Raw genomic sequence first — 18,132 nt, 5'->3', positions numbered from 1 at the left:
TCTTGCTAACCAAAGAGCTGCTAATGTTGTGATAATCATATATGAAAATGAATTTTGAAGTTCCTTGTGAGATAGGGAGAGAAATGTATGTACTTATCATAGTCACATAATGCTCTATTGCATTCATATTATCTTTGCATTTTTGGGGAGATACCAAAAAGTTAGCAGGAGAGAATAACTATTAAAGATAGTTCAATGTATAAACTGTTGCAAGACACTGTGGTAGAAAGAATGCCAAAAAGCCATCTAAATTAGACAAAGCCGTAATCTCTGTCCAAAGCAGTATGCACTGCATGCTCTAGAGTCTTTAATAAATCTTTTCCAATTATACAGTCCAGGAATATGGAAAGTCTGATTCTTTCCATTCAAAATAAATCCATGCTCCTTTCACAATCCAATTTTACAATCTTTGACACTGGTGTATATGTTCATGCTTTTATTCAAAGTGTACCAGTAAATGAGAATCACCACATATTTCAGCAGGTGCTAAATGAGCAGAGTGGGATATTCAAACAAGTACAGAAGCTCTTCTCTAATTCTGAAACTAAACAAGCCACCTAGATTCTTAGATCAAGGTGCCCAGTTCTTCAGGAAGCTGTAATTCTTAGAGCTGTGTGCCAGACTGCAAAATGCTGCAGTGCTCTGCATACTAATTGCCAGGTCTTACAGGTCAGTAACTCATTCTTCATCCTAAAAAAAATCCAAATAACCGAATTCTTGCATTTCTGCTAATAATTTATGCATAAGTTATCTGTATTTCTGGATACAATAATCTTTGAGAAACAGAATTTACCTGACTTTTCCATAGAGATTTTCCATACATTTCCACATATTGTACAACTTGTCCCAACTTTGTTCTCTCTAAGTCTCACACATTGTTCAGATCATTGAGATCTTATGAAAGCTTTATCTGGAAATAAGAAAATAAGAGAACAAGAATATATATACATAGAAAAATTATTGTACATACAGCTGGAAAATTCTCCCTTTAAACAAATTTTTGCACCTACTGGAGTAATCTTTTTGGTATCTGTTGACTTGGAAAATTGGAAAGAGACAAAGAAGAAAAGGATACCCTATCTTTGAAAGAAAAAAAAGCTCTCATCTGATTTCTCTCTTCTTTTATGTTTATTGCCATTACCGTTCTTTTGTGGAGCTCTATTATGTTTGCTGTACCTTCTACTTCAGTCTTAGCAACTCCATCTATTTGCCTGAAAAAGTTGAAATAAATACCCATTTTAATCACCTTCCATAGGGTAAGATTCTCAGTCTCAGGTTTACTTGAGAGAATTAATCACACCCCTCCCATTGTCCACCCCTTCCAGGTTTTGAGTGAGCCCTGAGCGTACTGTTACCACATTCATGTCTTCTGGTCTCTATCCTGCTTTACTTGCGTTTTTTCTATCACGGAGAAAGCTGCCCAGAACCTCCTGGAGGACTGCAAACTTACACAAACCGAGATCTCCAGTCCTATTTCCAAATCTTATACTAAAATATTCAAGTTGGTTAGGCCCACGGATTCTTATATAAAGTGACTTAGGTGATGATAAGCCCTTTATCTAGAAAAGGATGGTCTACCATCTTGCCTTTGGTAAAGCTCTTCACATTTAAATGAAGACATTCTTGGCAAAATGTGCATTGCTGGGAAGACAAGCCTCAAGGCCTTACTTGGAACCAAATTCATTGCTATGAGTTTTGTTTTAGAGGGCCATCAAGAACAGCTTAGCTCAAAAGGGCTCCATTTTCCAATTGAAAAGACACTTTGATATGCAGTCTTTTTTCTTTTTTTTTTTTTTGGTGGCAAACTGAGAAATAGTGTGACAGGCACAATAGCTTCTATCTCTCTTGCATGGGAGTGATTGGTATTGCCCTGAACACCTCTCTTCCTGTTAGCAATCTGAATTCAGGCTTTTTACAAAGAAATGTCAGTGAGAGAGCCTGGACCTCAGTAGCACAATTACCTTCAAGCACTCCTAGAAAATTTTAGGTTAGAGGACTGAAAATAAAGTCCTTATGCTCATTACCAGCTTTCCTCCCCTATCAGCGCAGATAAAGCACAGACATTTAGCAGAGATTAATGTAAGGTTACAATGATTTTTTTTTCTCAACTATGTGGTCAACCAAAGTATTTTAGCAAGTGTTTCATCTGCCTCACAGATCAAGAGTTACTCAATCGAGTTTTAATTAAATTATTCAATCAAAAAGTATCGTATCTTACAGGTATTTCTAAATTAGAAAGCCTAAATAATGTACAAGCTCTTACTTGTGTAAGCATATTTACCTGGTGGTGGATGTTACACATAAAGTAATGGGAAACTATACTGTTTGATAATGCTATCCTACTCACTTATCCAGAGACAGGAGCAGATTACAGTCCAACTCTGGAGGAGTCTTTTAATCCAATTTGAGGTAGAAGGTAGCCATAGTGAAGAGACAAGCAAACAAATGAGATGTCTGACAGATTTGTTCTAAAAGCCCGACGCCAATTTTTCCCAGCCCTGACAAAGGAGTGGTAAAGAGTATTTTGTAATTCCTTACATGGAATTCACCAGATCAGGAATGGTTCAGGATGTAAATTCTTCCAATTCAGTACAAGCTACATGACAGTAATAAACAGTAAGATTGCTAATGCTAGAATAACAAACATCTAACAATCAGCTTAAGGAATGCATTGTTATGACTAGTCTTTTCATAAGCAGAATAGCAGTTTTCGGTTTTGCAGAATGAGCAATTCATACTTATGAATGACAAAAGTTTCATGTTGGATGGCTTTCTCTCCATCAGTGGAATGAATATTACATATAAAATCTCACCTTTAAGTCATGATACATACTAAGCTATAATCATTGCAATAATAACTGCTGTTATCATTGTAAAGCGCCCACAGATCATCTGTAAAGCTATCCAGCAGGTAACAGATATTCCAGTAGCAGTTGTCTTCATCAGACATCAAGTCACCGATGATAGCTGGACTACACTTCAGATTGTGACACAGAGTAGCTTATGTTTCTGTAAGCTACTAAAGTACAAGCCAGATACCAGCAATCCCACCACCAGTCTCTATAGAAGCAACGGGAACAATTAGGCTGTTAAAACCATAGTATCATATATTTAAAAAGAAAGAACGGGAGGAAATTGTAAAAATTGAAAAGGCAATCACAAATAATTAAACTACAATATTGACTAAGCTCATCATGGACTCAGTTGTCTGATTACCAGTTGCTGGTCCAAAATACTGAGCAATGATGAGATTCTTTTACTGTTCTAAACAAGAGATTTTATGTATTCAATGTGATTAATTTGATAATTTAGTATATCAGAATACTTCAAAATTTGCACTGCATAAGTGCTTATTGCTAATAAGAAACTGTATTTTACCAGTATGTTGGGTGGAATTTTGCCCACTGTTTCTTACTTTGGGATTAAGAATATTATTGACTGCCTTCCACTTACCTAAGCATTTCAAATAAAGTTCTCAAAGAGAATAAAAATGACTGATGAATCATATTTGTTATACTGGTGTCATTTTTCCTTTTATGTTGAATATTTAGAAATGATTTTTCTCTCCCAAAGTATTGCTGGAAAATTTCTAAATACAATAGGATATTACAGTTGAGTCTTCAGTAACCAGATGAATATACGTAATGGAGAAAAGACATACTTTCAAGCATGCCCATTCAAATGTACAGGGAATGAGAAACTCCTCTTGTAGAAGTACACTTGTACAAATACTTAAAAGCTTTCCCTTCTGTGTTTATTAGTTAACAGCAAGATTCCTGGAATCAGCCTCAAATACCTCTGAGTATGTCTAGCAATGTTAAATTGAAGTTTAATGTAAGTATTTAAACAAAAAAGTGCTTGCCAATATTATCAATTGTTGACTGACATGCTAAAGGATTTGAAGGCCTAAAGTAAAGTAAGAGTGCTAAATGCTTTAGCTAACTACTTCCCTAGTCTGCAAAGACTAACAAGCAGGGTAAGACACAGAGTAGTACACTCTGCTCAATAAATCTATAATCCTGTCCAGAGCTTCTGAGACACAGAATGGCAGTTCCTATCTGCTATTTGGTTGTTTCTACTTACAGCAAAGAAAAAATTATATTAAGAACCTGCATATGACTTTTTGTGCAAGTTTCTTGTTTAAAATGTTGCAAATCATTAGAAACATATGGGTATTATTCAGGCTGATGAGACAAAAATAAAAGTCATCAAATAGACTCACTATTTTTATCTGAACTCAGGGAAAAGTGATTTTATGCAAAAAGGGTAAGTCAAACAATATTGGGAATTCTGTCAGAAATTCTAATTATAGATGGTCAGGAATTTTTTTTATCTGGAGTCAAAGTTTTTCCTGGTAATATACCAGTTTTGACAAAATTGCTATTGGAAACATTTCTTGAGCTCCAGCAGTGGATGTAGGCAAGAAAATGGAGTTGTCTGGGACAGAAAATAAATAACTTGTTGGTCTGAGCAGGCAGCTGAGCTTTGCAGAGCCCAAGGCTTTGCCTTGCTTGATTTAGAGCAAGGAGCTGAACCCATTGAAGTGACCTGACCTGGCCAGAAAGTGCTAAGCTGTCTTTCTTTTTAGCTTGATCAATACTTAATCGGTTATATGCCAGGGAGCAGCTCCAACCACAGACAGCTGATCTTCCACACCAGAATAACCCCAGCCTAGTTGTCAAGACTGCATTCTGTCTGGCTCGGCAGGACCTGAGCAGGTCTCCACATCCCACCAGGATACCACGATCATGAGGCAATTAGATCATGCGCGTCTCCCTGTTCAAAAGGTTATTTTTGTTCTTGGTATAGAATGGGGTAAAAGCCATCCTTTCAAAAGGACAGACTGCACGTTTGGCAAGCCCTACGCTGAGCAGAGACTGTCACAAAGTCCGTCCGCAGAAACGACCAAGATAGCTAAGGTACGCTTGCCCGCACCTGCCGCAGAGCGCGCTGTATGAACGCGATCGTCTTACAAATGAATTAGCTACAGAAGGAGGAACTTCGTAACTCCGAGAAAAAACACTCCTCCGCGCCCAAGCTGACCAACGCGCTTTCACCGAACGGCCGCTGCAGCGGCACGCCGCGGCCCCCGCAGGGTGGCGCCCTCCGCACGAGCACCTCCCGCGGCCGCGGCTTCGCCGCCGCACGGCGCTACTTGCTGAGACGGCCGGTGCGCGCTGCGCGACACCGAGCCGTTCCTACCCGAACCGCAGCACGTCAAGCTGCCTGAAGGCTGCAACAGGGCCTCGTAAATGGGATGAAGGTAGCGGGACGCTTCGGCAGGATTGGGACAAACGCGACTACCTTCCTAGGGGGCTGTGCTTACTCCGCTGAAGCTACCGCTGACAGGAACGTCACCGGTTTACGTGCGGAATTTAGCACCGGACCGCAACAGCGCGTTACGTTCAGACAGAACTAAGCGCGCCGTGATTCTGACACCGTGCCGCCCCAGGACCGGCCTTCGGGCCGTGGCTGCCCTCCAACCCTCGAAGGCGCCCCGCAGCGGCTGCACTGTGGGACCTTTCCCGCGCGTTGGCGGCTCACCGACACAGCAAGGAGGAGCGCAGCGCTCGGGCAGTCCGCTAGCAGCGGCACGAAACTGCTCTGACTCAGGCTCCGCGCTGCAAATAGAGCCGCAGCGCTACGCGGGCGCCCCTGGGGCGGCCTCCTCCCGTCCCGGCCCCCATAGTCCCCGTTTCTCGAGCCGCCTCTCCGGCACCGCGCCCTCACGGCACACCAGAGATGCTTTGTGATGAAATTCCCGGTAACGCCCAGGCCGAAGGCCGGCGGGAGACTTCTGCCGGCTTCGTCCGCGCCTCACCGGGCAGAGGAGCGGAGGAGGCTGCCCGGCCCACCGCCAGCAACGCCCTCCCGGGGCCCAGCCGGGCTCCCGCACACCGCGCCGGCCTACAGTGCCGCAGGGGGAAAGGGTCGTTAAAGCCCCATTCCGTTCCCCCTTCAGCGCGGTGGGCGCGCCGGCAGCGCACAGCGCCTCTTCCCCATCCCTCCCCACCGCTTTGCGTTACCCCGACTGTACCCCTGCCCCCCCCGCCGCCACGTGACGCGGCGCGCATGCGCGGCGTCGCCGCCGGGCTGGGGCACATCTGCAGGCTGACGTCAGCGTGCTCCGCGCCGTCCCCCGGGCGAGGCTGCCAAGGCTCCTGCTGCCGCCGCGCTCGGCTTGGCTGGGAGCCGGTAGCGAGAGGAGGTCTGGGGCTACTTCAACCAAACTTTCCTGAGTCCTTCCTGCTCTGCCTGCCTTCTCTCCCCCCCCCCCTCCGCTCTCCTCTCTCTCTCTCTCTCTCTCTCGTCTCTCTCTCTTTCCCCCCTCTGCTCCCCCCCCCACTCAGATGATATTCACATGGTATTTCGCACAGAGGCGGCTGCTCGAGAGGAGGGCACCCACCCCCACCTCAATATAAGCCTGTTTTTCCTTCCTTCCTCCCCCCCTTCTCGTTGGAAAGACAAAATGTGCAGGGTGATAGGTGGGGTGAACTGATGGCATCCTCCCTGCTGCCCCGCCGGTCCGTTTCTTAAGAGCCCCTTTTGGGGAGGCGACAGAACGTGATTCTGTGGGCGCACATACCCCGATGGTGGCTTGCTCAGAGGGGAAAAGCAGAGAGGGAAGCGGGATCCGTCCTGTGCAATCTCTATTGTTTGAAACTTACTTTGTATCAGAAAGTGAAGATGAGCACGGTAAGGAAGATTTCACGCTATTCGATGAATTTTTTCTTTTCTCGTGTCCCGAGCGGCGCTGCGTGCAGGGCTCGGGCGCGGGGGGAGCCGTCTCGCACCAGGCGAGGTGGATTGGAGCGATTTCAGAGAGAAACCTCTCAGAATGGGGGAAGGGGTTGCGAGGGTTTTTCGACCGAGAACAGCCGCGATTTGCACAGCACGGTCTGGAGCAGGGCAGCTTTGCTTGAGATTGTTCTGGCGTTAGTACTAGGTCGTTAGTTAGGAAGAAGAGGAGAAAAAGGGGAAGAAAAAAAAAAAAAAGAAAAAAAAAAAAAGACAGCCCCCGCCCGCAGGCGCAGCAGCCCCCGGGCCGCGCTCCCCGCGGCTGGCGGCAGCCGTCCCGCAGCCCGCCGAGCGCTGGCCGGGCTCGTCAGGAAGATGGAAGCGTGTGGTTTTGATTTACTTCGGGCCGCCGGGGACTCGCCAGACTCTTAACCCCGCGGAGCCGCGTTGCTGTCGGTGTGTGTCTGTCTGCGGGACGTGGTGCGGCGGGGGGAGGTGAGTGGGCTCCAGCCATGGGTCGGCGGGTTCCGTGCTCGCGGGTTTCTCTCGTTGTGCGAGAGGGGAGAGAGCGAGTGAGAGGCAGTCAGACTCTTGTTTTTATTTGGGCTGCCGGTGCAACGCATCGGGCCGGGCGCCAAGTGTCTGGGTCACACGCGTTTTATCCAAATAGATCCAGCGCTGCTGTCTGGAAACGGGCTGCCGAAAGTTAACTTTAGGACCGGCTCCGCCGCAGCAGCCAGGCTCTTCCCTCCGCTCTCTGGGGAGGACGACTTTTTTTTTTTTTTTTTTCTTTCCCCTCCTGAATCTTCTTTGAGCGATGTCTGTGAGCTCAGCCCTCCTCGGCGCTGCTGTTTCCCGCTACGTTTTATTATTATTGTTATTATTACTTTTTTTTTTTCTTTTTTTCCCGAGGGGTCGGTGTGTGCGGCCGTTGTCCCCGTCCATGTAACACGCGTGCATACGTGCGGGGCTGTGGTACAGACAGCTCTCAAGCCCGATGTTGCTTTTTTAATTTTTCCTCGTCTTTTTTCCTTTTTTCCCCTTCCCCCCCGGCACCACGGTGACAGCGAGGCACCCCGCGCCTCACCTCGGCAGGCGTCGGGCCCCGCTCTGCTATGAGGATGGGGCAGGAGGAGCCGTCCTTCCTTTTGTACGTCCCTTCCCCAGACCCTTCCCCCCGAGGTCTGCGTGCCGCTATTCGCGCCCCGGAGCTCCCGGGGACGCTGCTAATCCCGGCTTTTGAAGCCGCGGAACGCTTCTCGCGGCCAGCCCCGGTACCTGTAATTGAATTGGTGTGACTGACTGCTGCCCGCCCTCCCCATCGCCCTGGCAACCGCTCGTAGCCCGGCGGGACGGCCGCCTTCGGCCGCGCCACGGCTCGGGCTCCCGGCCGCGGAAGGGCGGCTGGCACGGGGAGGGGAGGGGGGCCGCGGTCATCCCTGCTCCGCCCGCCGCGCCCCTCGGCCTGCGGGGCCGCAGCACGAAGCGAAGTCGTTCCCCCCGCCCCCTCGCACGCCTCCGCCGCTTTGCTTCTTTAATCCGGCGCCGTTGTTTCGGAGCTCCAGCGCTGCCGGGAGAGCTCGTGGCGGCGGCTGCTGGCGGGGCTGCGGCTGTGTGGTGCGACAGTCCTGGGTCGCTCCGCTGTAGAAGTCCGGGAGCGGCCGTGTGGCGGTGCTCCGCATGCCCCCCGGCTGGCTCTCCCTCGGCCCTCCATCGGTCCAACGGACTGTTGAGGTGACCGAGGCAGCTCATACCTTCACCTGCGTGCAGTCGCCAGTTGTGTCTGGTCTGACATGGCCACTTTGGCTGGAGAGCATCGGGGAATACGCGCTGAGCCACAAAGTCCTCTTGCACCTCATAGCCTTTCTTTTCCCTTTTGGATGTGTGCTGAGTTTCAGTGAGTAGGAGCCTCAGGGCTTGGTGGCAAGACTGCCTCTCTGTCTTAAGTGGCTGCACAGACATCCTGGTGCGCAGCACCACTTATGTCACCAGCACTGTGAAATGCATCTTGCACTTCTTCCTGACAGAACTCCTACTGTTAAGCAGGAACAGTAGTTGGAAGTAAATTGTACAGAACCATACATGCGCTTACCATGGATGGATGCATAGTGCAGCCATGAGGCAGAGGAAACGCTTCCTACTGTAAGCTTAACACTGGCAAAATGAACAAGCCTGGCCACAGTGCAAGTGGAATGTGAACGTACATTGCATGGGTAGGAAGGAACATATTGCAGGTAGAAAGGAGAAGGGTACAGATACTGGATGTAAGTGCTCTGTCTGGGGTTACTTGAGTGCTTTATCATTTGTATCATGATTTCTTAAGCCAGACCATTGATACTGCTGCACCTGTTGTATTTGTACCAATGCATGAACTGGCTATAATGTGTTTGGAAAGGAGGCTGGAAGTTTCAGCAGAACTTTCAGTGAGCTTGATGTGAAATGAGATTTTCTTGTGTGAGGATCAAGGCTTAGAATGTGTCTCAGATCCGCTGAAGAGATTCCAGACCGAGGTGACGCTTGGATGTTGTGAAGGTTTAACATGGACCGGTGATGTCTGGATAATGGACACCATTTTGTTTCCTGTATTCAGAGCTACTGAGCCCTGTGGGCATTAGAGTTTCAGGAGATCTTAGTGCTAGTGTAATTTATTATTAGCCTAACAGACTGAATGTGAGTTCCCCATTACTATTTGTTGGCTAAGTAAAAGCTGTGAGGCAATGTTATCTCTATATATGGCAGTAATGAGCAATTACTGGACTAGTGTCCAGTTCTGATGTCTGTGTATGAAAAGAGCTGCTGACAAATTGGAAAAGATTCAGAAAAAAGCTGCAGAATTAATTAGACATCTGGAAACTGCATTGGCAGAGTGAGGTAAACTTAATAGGTTGAGCTGCTTATCAAGGAACGTTATTGTATCGGTCTGTAACTATCTATGCAAGGAGAAGAAAGCCCACTAGCAGTCATGTAAAGCAAGATTCAGTGGAATTTGAAGGTGGGTGTTCTTATATTGGAAGTAAGGCATGCTCTTTATTATACTAGTGTAACTGAGGAGTATATGATTGGTTATTTCTATTCAGAACTTGAAAAAGGCTAAAAGCTGTAATTAAATGTTAGCTAGGAAATGAAAGTTTTACATGGAAGGTCAGATTGGAGATTTTATTAATATCATCTAAGGCCTTGCCCTTCGTGAGTGGCATCACTAAGTCATTTTCTTTCCTCAGGAAAAAAAATAAATAAATTCTAGTCCAGACTGTGCTTGTAAAGTATCTTTCATTCCCCCTACAAACCTGATTAAATGCTGAGTGCTCTCTTTAAAAAAATTTAAAAGTGGGCATAGGAATGGTCAGGTTGACCTCATTTACTATTAATAATTGGATCCGTCTCCGTTTAGCCAAGAAGTTTTCTGATATTCACTATAATGATAGTAAAGAGGATTTATGTGGTGTTGATTTTTCTCAAGTTGACATACAACTCTTTAAATTTTACGAATAATCCACTGACTGCAGGGGGTATTATCTGTCTGAATGAGTTGTAAATCACTCCCAGAATTTCAGAAGGGCAAAGTCTGGTACACGTGGAAGTGACTGTGTATACTTGGAAATCTGTTTTTCAACACCTTCTCAGGTGTTCTCTTTCAATACTGCCTCGCTTCTGTGGAGTTGGTTCTATGTGCAAGTTTGTGAAGTGCTCAAGTGAGTTGGTTAGTACCAGCTGACACAACACATTGTTGTGTGGACAACAGTCCATGATACTGGACTGTTAGGTGACTGCATAGACCTTCCATTTAATCCATGTCAACAGCTAGAGTTACTTTTCAGTATTGTTGCAAAAGTGTTTGAAATGATGGTGGTGATGGGTGGGAAGTTCAGAATTCTGTCAGTCTCATGACCTGCAAAATGAAAATCAGAACATATTGTACTACATCCAATTGTAGTTTTTATGTACTAAGCATTTTTGATAACAGATGTTGGAAATCTTAGGATGTAAGTGATGAGGTTGTTTCTCTGATGCTAGAAATGTGCAGTTTTCCCATTTTAGTGAATGAAAATTCTGCCTGCATAAGCAGAACCAGGGCCCAAGTAGTAACAAAATACATGCTGCAGAAAGATCGGATAACTGCACTCTGGATTCTTTCCCAGGTTCTTCCTTTGTCTCCCAGTGTTTTGAGTCTAGTTATTTTCTGCTCAAATCAATTGGTATGGTGTATTGACTATATAGGTGGAACAAATCTGAACACGGTATTATAGCAAAAAGAAACCTTAATTTCATAATTCCTTTTATCTGTTCAACATGAAGCAGAATTGTGAGTATTAAGCTATATTGAACTACTTGTTCAAGGTTAATGGTAATTCATGGTGGGTTTTTTTGTTGTTGTTGTTTAAAATTGTGGCCTTAGATATTAAAGACAGTAATGGTTGGTATATTTTGCATAATACATCACGGTAGCTTAATGATTTGCAGGATAGATCTATTTTAGTAGAAAAATTTTAACTTGACTAATTTTGTTTTGTTTTTCAGGAAAAGAAATGGAGCAAGTTCAGTAGCTATCCACTCTAACATCTTAATGATATCTTAAGGAATCTTACAGTGCTTATTTTGAATTGAGAAAATGACTGCAGATATAGAAGAAAGTTGTTGGAAAAGAATACCTGTCAAAAAGTGGAACATCCAATAGTATAAAATAAATATATTTGTTATGGTGCAATTCCGGAGTGGAGTTAACCCTATAGCACACAGGTAGCCCTCCAAGGAGAGAAAGGAAAAAAAAAAAAGCTTTCTGTTTTTCTAAATTATGGAAATTTTTTGGAAGACGTGGACATGGATTCTGAGCCTAGTCATGGTTTCATCAGAATTTCACAGTGACAGCAGGCTTTCATACAGTTCTCAAGGTAGGAGCCTGACCTCTACAGATAACAAGAATCATCAATTTTTACATTTGGGAAATATTTTCAAAGCCATGGTTATGTTATTAATGAGATCATATAGACTGCGGTCCTAGTTTGATCATGTTTCATTGCTTTGAATGTTTGACTACATTGATTTAACTGTTTAATTTTTTTTGTTTTACTTTTATCTGTACAAAAATGTTACAAATTAAATTGGTAAAATGTTGTACTTTTTAATACTTCATAGCAGTTTAAAGGCTTACCATATGGTCATTTATGTGTTTTGAAGTTAGGAAGTAAGGATCTAATCATTAATCCATTAGCATTTATAGACCTTTAATGGCAAGAAGAGTCTTTTAGATATGTTGCAACATAATACTTTACTATTATGTAGGTGAGTGCAGTAGCTTTTGTCTTTGAATGATATCATTAAAAGGATTTGTGCTTCTAGGTAAAGTTTAGCCCCATGTTTTCCTGTTTTGTGTGAATAGGATAAGGTACATTGTTAAAAATGTTTTGTTTTTTTTTTCCTTGTGATATCTGATTATTAGGAAACAGAACACATTTTTTTTTTACATAGAAAGAAAAGAGCGTTTTCTTTTCTTTAGTAAAGCTCTGCACCTTGTGTTTACCTGATAGTAACTTTTACTTATGCGGATGATGGGATTTAGCCAGTTGTGGCTTATGTTTACTACTTGTTGTTTCCTGTTATATTTTCTTCTCTTCTATGCACACTCCCTGGACTGTCTTACCTTGTGATTACAGAGGAATTCCTGTCTTACCTTGAACACTACCAGCTAACAATCCCAATAAGGGTTGATCAAAATGGAGCCTTCCTCAGCTTTACTGTGAAAAGTGTTAAACCCTCAAGAAGGAGGAGGAGTGCAGACCCTTATGATCAAGAACTGGCAGCATCTAAATTATTTTTTAAACTTTCTGCCTATGGCAAGCACTTTCATTTAAACCTGACTCTCAACACAGATTTGGTGTCCAGACATTTTACAGTGGAGTACTGGGGGAAAGATGGTCCTCAGTGGAAGCATGATTTTTTAGACCACTGTCATTACACGGGATATTTGCGAGACCAACACACTACAACTAAAGTGGCTGTAAGCAACTGCAATGGTCTGGTAAGTGCACGTTGCATGTTCTAGAATAATAGTGCGTTTACCCCTTTTAAAATACAGAAGGACTTAATTGCATATCTTTCAGTTTTTTTGAGTTCCTGTGAGGAGCAAACAGTCTGAAGGTGGAACAAGCCCATAAAACCAGATCTGGGTCCTAGGGAAAAGTAGTCATCGGTTTAATTGTAATTGTAATAAGCTTAATTGTAAGTACTAGGACCCAATTTTGTAGTCCTTTAGCAGGCAGCACCTTAACTGTTTACAGTGTCTGCATGGGGCTGCAATATTAGGTCTGTTGTGGGTTATCAAAATGTTGCAGACTTGGGAGGGAGAGGGTAGCAGTTCTTCCCTTTAGGATGCTGGATCTATTCAGTGAGATATTGATTGAACTGTATGCTTCATTGATTTTTTTTTTTTTTTTTTTTTTTTGAGAATTAGGGTTTACCTATTTTGACGAGGAGGAGGAGTTTCTTGCTGTAGAAGTCATTGTTGGTATAAATTCAGAAAAGTAGATAATTGCAAGTATCAGCCTTTCTAAAAGTATTCTGTCATAAACAGTTGCATTTAAAGCAGGGTTAGAAATTTTGTTCTCAGATTTTACTGTTCTTCTCTTGATCATGACAATAGTATTTGCATGGGGCAAAAGCTTTTCTTCACAACAGAAATAAGAAAACAAAAGAGAAAACTAAAAACTTACTGCTATCAAGTAGTAAAATACTTAAGTAGAAGAGCATAACTAGGAAGTACTAAATCAAGAGCTCAGTAATTCCTTTAATAAAAATATATACTGCAGTTACTCAGTTTTTATATAGCAGAATATTGGTCCATCCTGTTAAGTGTAAGCAGATCTAACTAATTGGTAAACGAGGGGAAAAAGAGAAAAGGCTACAACCTTGCTAAACTGTTTCCTTTTTAACCCTTACAAGTGCTGGAAAACTACCAGAATGATTTTTGTAGACAAAAGCCTGCTGTTTTGGATCTAGATAGTACTAGGGACAACACAGTTGGCTGTTAAGTATTTTGTCTTGGTTAACCTGAATTACTCTTGAGGAAAATAGTTGAATAGAGATTTATAGAGATGAGCAAGCACTTCTGAAGAAGCATAGTTAAAATGTAACTCTCCTGAATGTGTTATCACGGTTTTCTCAATGCAGCTGATAGGTCTGAATTCAGTACCATAATTTAATTCAGTTTTGCAGTTCCCATGTAATAATGCTTATGACACAGTTGTTTGAACTTTTATTGCTACTGTAGTGGATAAATTTGTATTTAAATTCTTTTCAGCTAAGAATACTTTGAAGAGAAAATTGCTGCTTTCAGGATTTACTTCTTTAAAAAAAAAAAAAAAAAAAAAAAAAGAGACGTACAGGTTGGCCTCACTGGAGCCATCTATCAGTGTCACGTTTTCCTTGTCCTCAACCATGCTACTTGGCTGCTGTGAAGCTATATGTTGTTCCATGGTTTCATGTGTTGTACATTAACTGAAATGAAAGTTAATTTCATTGTGGAGTGCTGTTTAGTTATCATCTTCAGTGCCTATAGCTGTCATCAACTTTTAAGTGTTTCCTCCTGGTATACCTACTTTGTATTAAGGCAGACTCAGATCTTTGGGCACACCATGAATGGGACTTTTGAGTCCTTTATGGTCATGTTTCTTGGGACTGCAAGTGTAGGTGTCCACTGCATCTGCTAGAAGGGTTAGGCCATATGCAATCGAGGTTTTTGTCATGCTCTAGAAGCAACAGTGATCCCATAAGGCTTTCTTTCAAAGGAGCACGGATCACTCAAGCAGGTGTGGTGGTTGGCTGGACTCAGTATGATCTTCTGCTGTAAAAAAAAATCCTCTGTCATTGTGTTGACAGGGTGCACCAGGGCACTGTTTATAGGAATTAACACTAAATTCAGGCAAATCCATCAGTTTTTTTTAAACGATTCCTACTGGCAAATATCTTGTTCTAACCAGCAGCTTTATAACATTTTTTAATAAAGCAAGTAGCACTTTAAAACAAACAATAGTGTCCTGAATATTTAATGATAGTTGAGAAAATGTTGTGTTCGAGGCATTTGTTACATTTTTTTTAGTCTTATTTTTCATGTGTAAGAGACTGACAGTCATGTTCTGCATAGTTTTCGATTAGTATCTGTCAAAAAGGCAGTAATTTTAAGTTCCTCGTAATTCTAAAACAAGTAATAGTCTTAAGTGACAAGTGCTGCTCATAAGCAGAATGTAAGTATTCTGTTTATTTCGCTTCCCTGCTAGGTTTCAGTATTGCCAGAGGAGTCAAATTTCAGGGTGAGCAGGTGAAACCATGGTTTAATTAATGTAAGTTCTACAAAGTCATACAACACCAGTGCAAGTGGGGCTTTCTCTGTGTTAGTATTATAGAACTGATGAGCCATTAGTTAACTTCTCTCTCACCGTTTCCTGTTTCAGCTTTTCTTCCCTAGAATTAAAGGCTGCTACTGAAGTTTCACTGCAGCAGTTTGCATCTGCTGAGCCCTGATTATTCTAAAAATTGTCTCAAGTTTTGAGGAATGCTCTGTAATCCAGTGAGCAGTTGTGAGAAAATTGAAGGTCTTGTCCGTCAGGCTTGTTGGCTCCTGAACTCATATTTACTATAGCAACTGTTACATATAAATGGATTGCAGCATTGGTCAACTCATGAAAGACTTTACAGAGAGTGATGTTTTGAGGAATTTGGGCGTTGGGTGTAAGTCAATGGGGCAGAGACAGTAGTAGCTGAGGAACTGCCTAAGCTGACTATGTAATCCTAAAGGAAGTGAAATAAGTGTGGTAGATGGGCTGAATAGAGAATTTCATCTTACAGAAAAGAGGTCTGTCGATTCCAAGGGGAGCAAGTCTTGAAGAAAAGTTTTGGATTGAGAAACAGTAAAGTTTAGCAGAAATGAAACTCGTACTTTTCTTCCCTATCTCTGTCTGCTGTCAGGTGTCAAAGTCTGTAACTGCTCAGACAAGTCTTCCATAGCAGTGGGTTTTCTAGAAAGTAGTGATTGTTAAGAAAGTGAAATAGAGATTAAATATCTTTTTGTATCTACAATATTCCCAAGGAAATATTTAACGTGAGGTGTAAAATTTTTCAGTGGCACATAAAGTTTCATCCATGAAATAATATTTGTCCTAGGAAGCACAGATGTCTCCAAGTAGATAAGAGAAAGAAGGGCCAAGAACTGTCTAAAAGCATGATCTTACATAGTCAGCAGGCTTCATGTTTATTTGATTTATTTCAAAATCAGTGTATGTATAAAGTACTCTGATAAATCTTCATATTTTTAAAATAAGCTTGCTTGGAAGCTGATTCTATCATAAAGCATCTAAATTTGTAGATTATAAATTGCATATAACAATATTTTTGAATCATATATAAATATATAATTTACAAGGTAATTTAAAAGGTCAGAGCTATCAAAAAAGATTAATATTCTAGGCTGCTGTCTTTTGAGTTCTTCTCGATGCAGCTCTGTAATTGCCTAGTTTTAAAATGTCCTGCTAGGTTCCATGATGTATTGTCTTGGGCCAGATCACTATTGTTTCATCCTAAAGAACATGCAAAGGGAGTGCAGCCTTTTTCCGATGATATAAAACTACACTGAAGTGTACAGCCAGCTGTAGACTTACTGAACAACCCTGAAAGTTTTTCAGAAGTTTTATTTTCTTCTACTTTGTGTTTTTAATATGAAATTATATCAATATTAAATTATTATTAAATTATATTAATATTTAATATATATGCATATATATTTAATATAATGTCTCAAAAGGTTAATAACAGGCAGAAATTTGAAAAAAGTAGCACTTTGAATGTGGAAGATAATTTATCTTCTGTAATTAAATTTTTAACTGATGTTAACTGTTACTTCTGTAGCTGATGGACATCCCCTGTCTGAACTTCAGTGAGGCCCCATCTAGGCAGTCTGACATAAACAGATTCCTTTTTACAACTTCAGGGGAACTCCACTTGGATTCACAGATTTGTCTGAGCATGTCAAACTGCTGGATCCAGACCTTATATATGTTAGCAGGAGTTGGCAGTCTGTGGTGCATGGGTAACATAGGACCTCAAACAATCTGTTTTAGATAATAGCCTTGAGAATGCTTCTTTCAGTAACTTACTTGGGCCATACATTATTTCTTAAACTCATGGTATTTTCTCACAACTTTTTTCTGGTTGTTCCTTAATGATATTTCTTATATTTTGGAGCAGAAGATTAATTCACAAACTGTTCTAAGTGCTATGGCAAAGCTGAAAAGAACAAACAAAAACAAGCAAAAAAGTTCAACCCTGCCAACACATTTAATTTCTTTTAATGCTTCAATACATATTCCTTTTAATGCTTCATAAGTCTTTATTGCAGTCCCTCTTTTCAACTGAAATATTGTTTTGCTCAAACAAAAGATGATAAGCCAAAAAGGAGATTTAGAATGTTGTTTTGGGTAGAATAGTGTAACTCCCTCTATTTATTAATAGTGCATTATGGAACGCATATAGAGCGGAAACATCTCTAGCCATATGCATTTTCTAAACTCAAAATAAATACTGGCATTCACTGGAATGGGTATTTCTTATGTGCAGATTTACAAATGTTTCTTAAAATTCGTGCACATTGAACTAATACAAATGGTGTTGTTAATAATGGAGTAACAATTGGGCTAGCAAGGGAAGTTAATATATGTTATGTACGCAGGGCTTTTGTGAAGTGTATTTGCAGCTATATGCAGGGCAAGTGATTTTCCAGTGTTGATCGTGTCACTTAGCTAGCTTCAGCAACAGACTGCATGTACATTCTGATTACCTGGTAGCAGGTGTAAGTTAAAATTTATTTGCAATTCCTTGGGTAAACTAACACTTATAAATATATTTTTAAACCCAGAATAATGTTTGGGCAGCTGAGATGAGATAATGATTTGACATAGGAAATTTGGTGATACTCACCTAGCCTTTTTCACTGCTTGTACCTAAAGGAGCTGCAGTTGTAATTTTGCATTCCTTCGTAATAGATTTTTCTTCTCTTAAACACAGTTTGCTTAGAAACTTAGTACTGCTATTAGCGTTGTTTATGTCATGTGAAATTACTTGTTCCCTCTTTTGTCATCTCACCACTTTAAAGTTTACTTACCTAGCCAGACTCAAGTACAGTTAAAGACCTCTCTGTTGCAGACACAGGGCCATGGCTTGAATGGTACCCCTGTCTCCTCAGACCTGGCACAAAGCACACAGCCTGATGGTGTTGGCTAGAAAGACTGCAGGACTCTATTTTCTGATGGGAATATAATACCAGAGCTTATAGTGGCTCAGGATTCACTTGAACCCAGATGTCTGACAGCCTGGCTGGATGCAGTCCAGATTATCAAGGCTCTTTCTACA

The 18,132-nt window shown here is 42.1% G+C and overlaps 1 protein-coding gene and 1 long non-coding RNA gene across 6 annotated transcripts in view; one reads left to right on the top strand and one right to left on the bottom strand.

The window, feature by feature from the left end:
* Positions 1–423: 423 nt before the first annotated feature.
* LOC109363924 (uncharacterized) lies at positions 424–6,023 on the bottom strand. The gene is made up of 2 exons (XR_014880521.1): positions 794–6,023; positions 424–690 (listed from the first exon to the last, which is right to left on the bottom strand). It is a non-coding gene; the product is annotated as an uncharacterized LOC109363924 (long non-coding RNA).
* Positions 6,024–6,327: 304 nt separating this feature from the next.
* ADAMTS6 (ADAM metallopeptidase with thrombospondin type 1 motif 6) overlaps positions 6,328–18,132 on the top strand; it is a 154,615-nt gene continuing 142,810 nt past the window's right edge. The window contains exons 1-3 of one of the 5 annotated variants that reach the window (XM_085212679.1): positions 6,328–6,696; positions 11,257–11,627; positions 12,390–12,754. In XM_085212679.1, the coding sequence (XP_085068805.1) occupies positions 11,531–11,627; positions 12,390–12,754 (462 nt within the window). In that variant the 5' untranslated portion in view covers positions 6,328–6,696; positions 11,257–11,530. Of the gene's footprint in view, positions 7,234–11,256; positions 11,628–12,389; positions 12,755–18,132 lie in introns of all 5 variants that reach the window. The other 4 variants (XM_085212678.1, XM_085212675.1, XM_085212677.1 and 1 more) reach the window with 4 other exon arrangements.

Source organism: Meleagris gallopavo, chromosome Z (genome assembly GCF_905368555.1).
Source record: "Meleagris gallopavo chromosome Z, MGAL_WU_HG_1.1, whole genome shotgun sequence".
Lineage (NCBI taxonomy): Eukaryota > Metazoa > Chordata > Aves > Galliformes > Phasianidae > Meleagris > Meleagris gallopavo.
The sequence above is the reverse complement of the archived record's forward strand: the minus strand, read 5'-3'. Positions and strand labels throughout refer to the sequence as shown.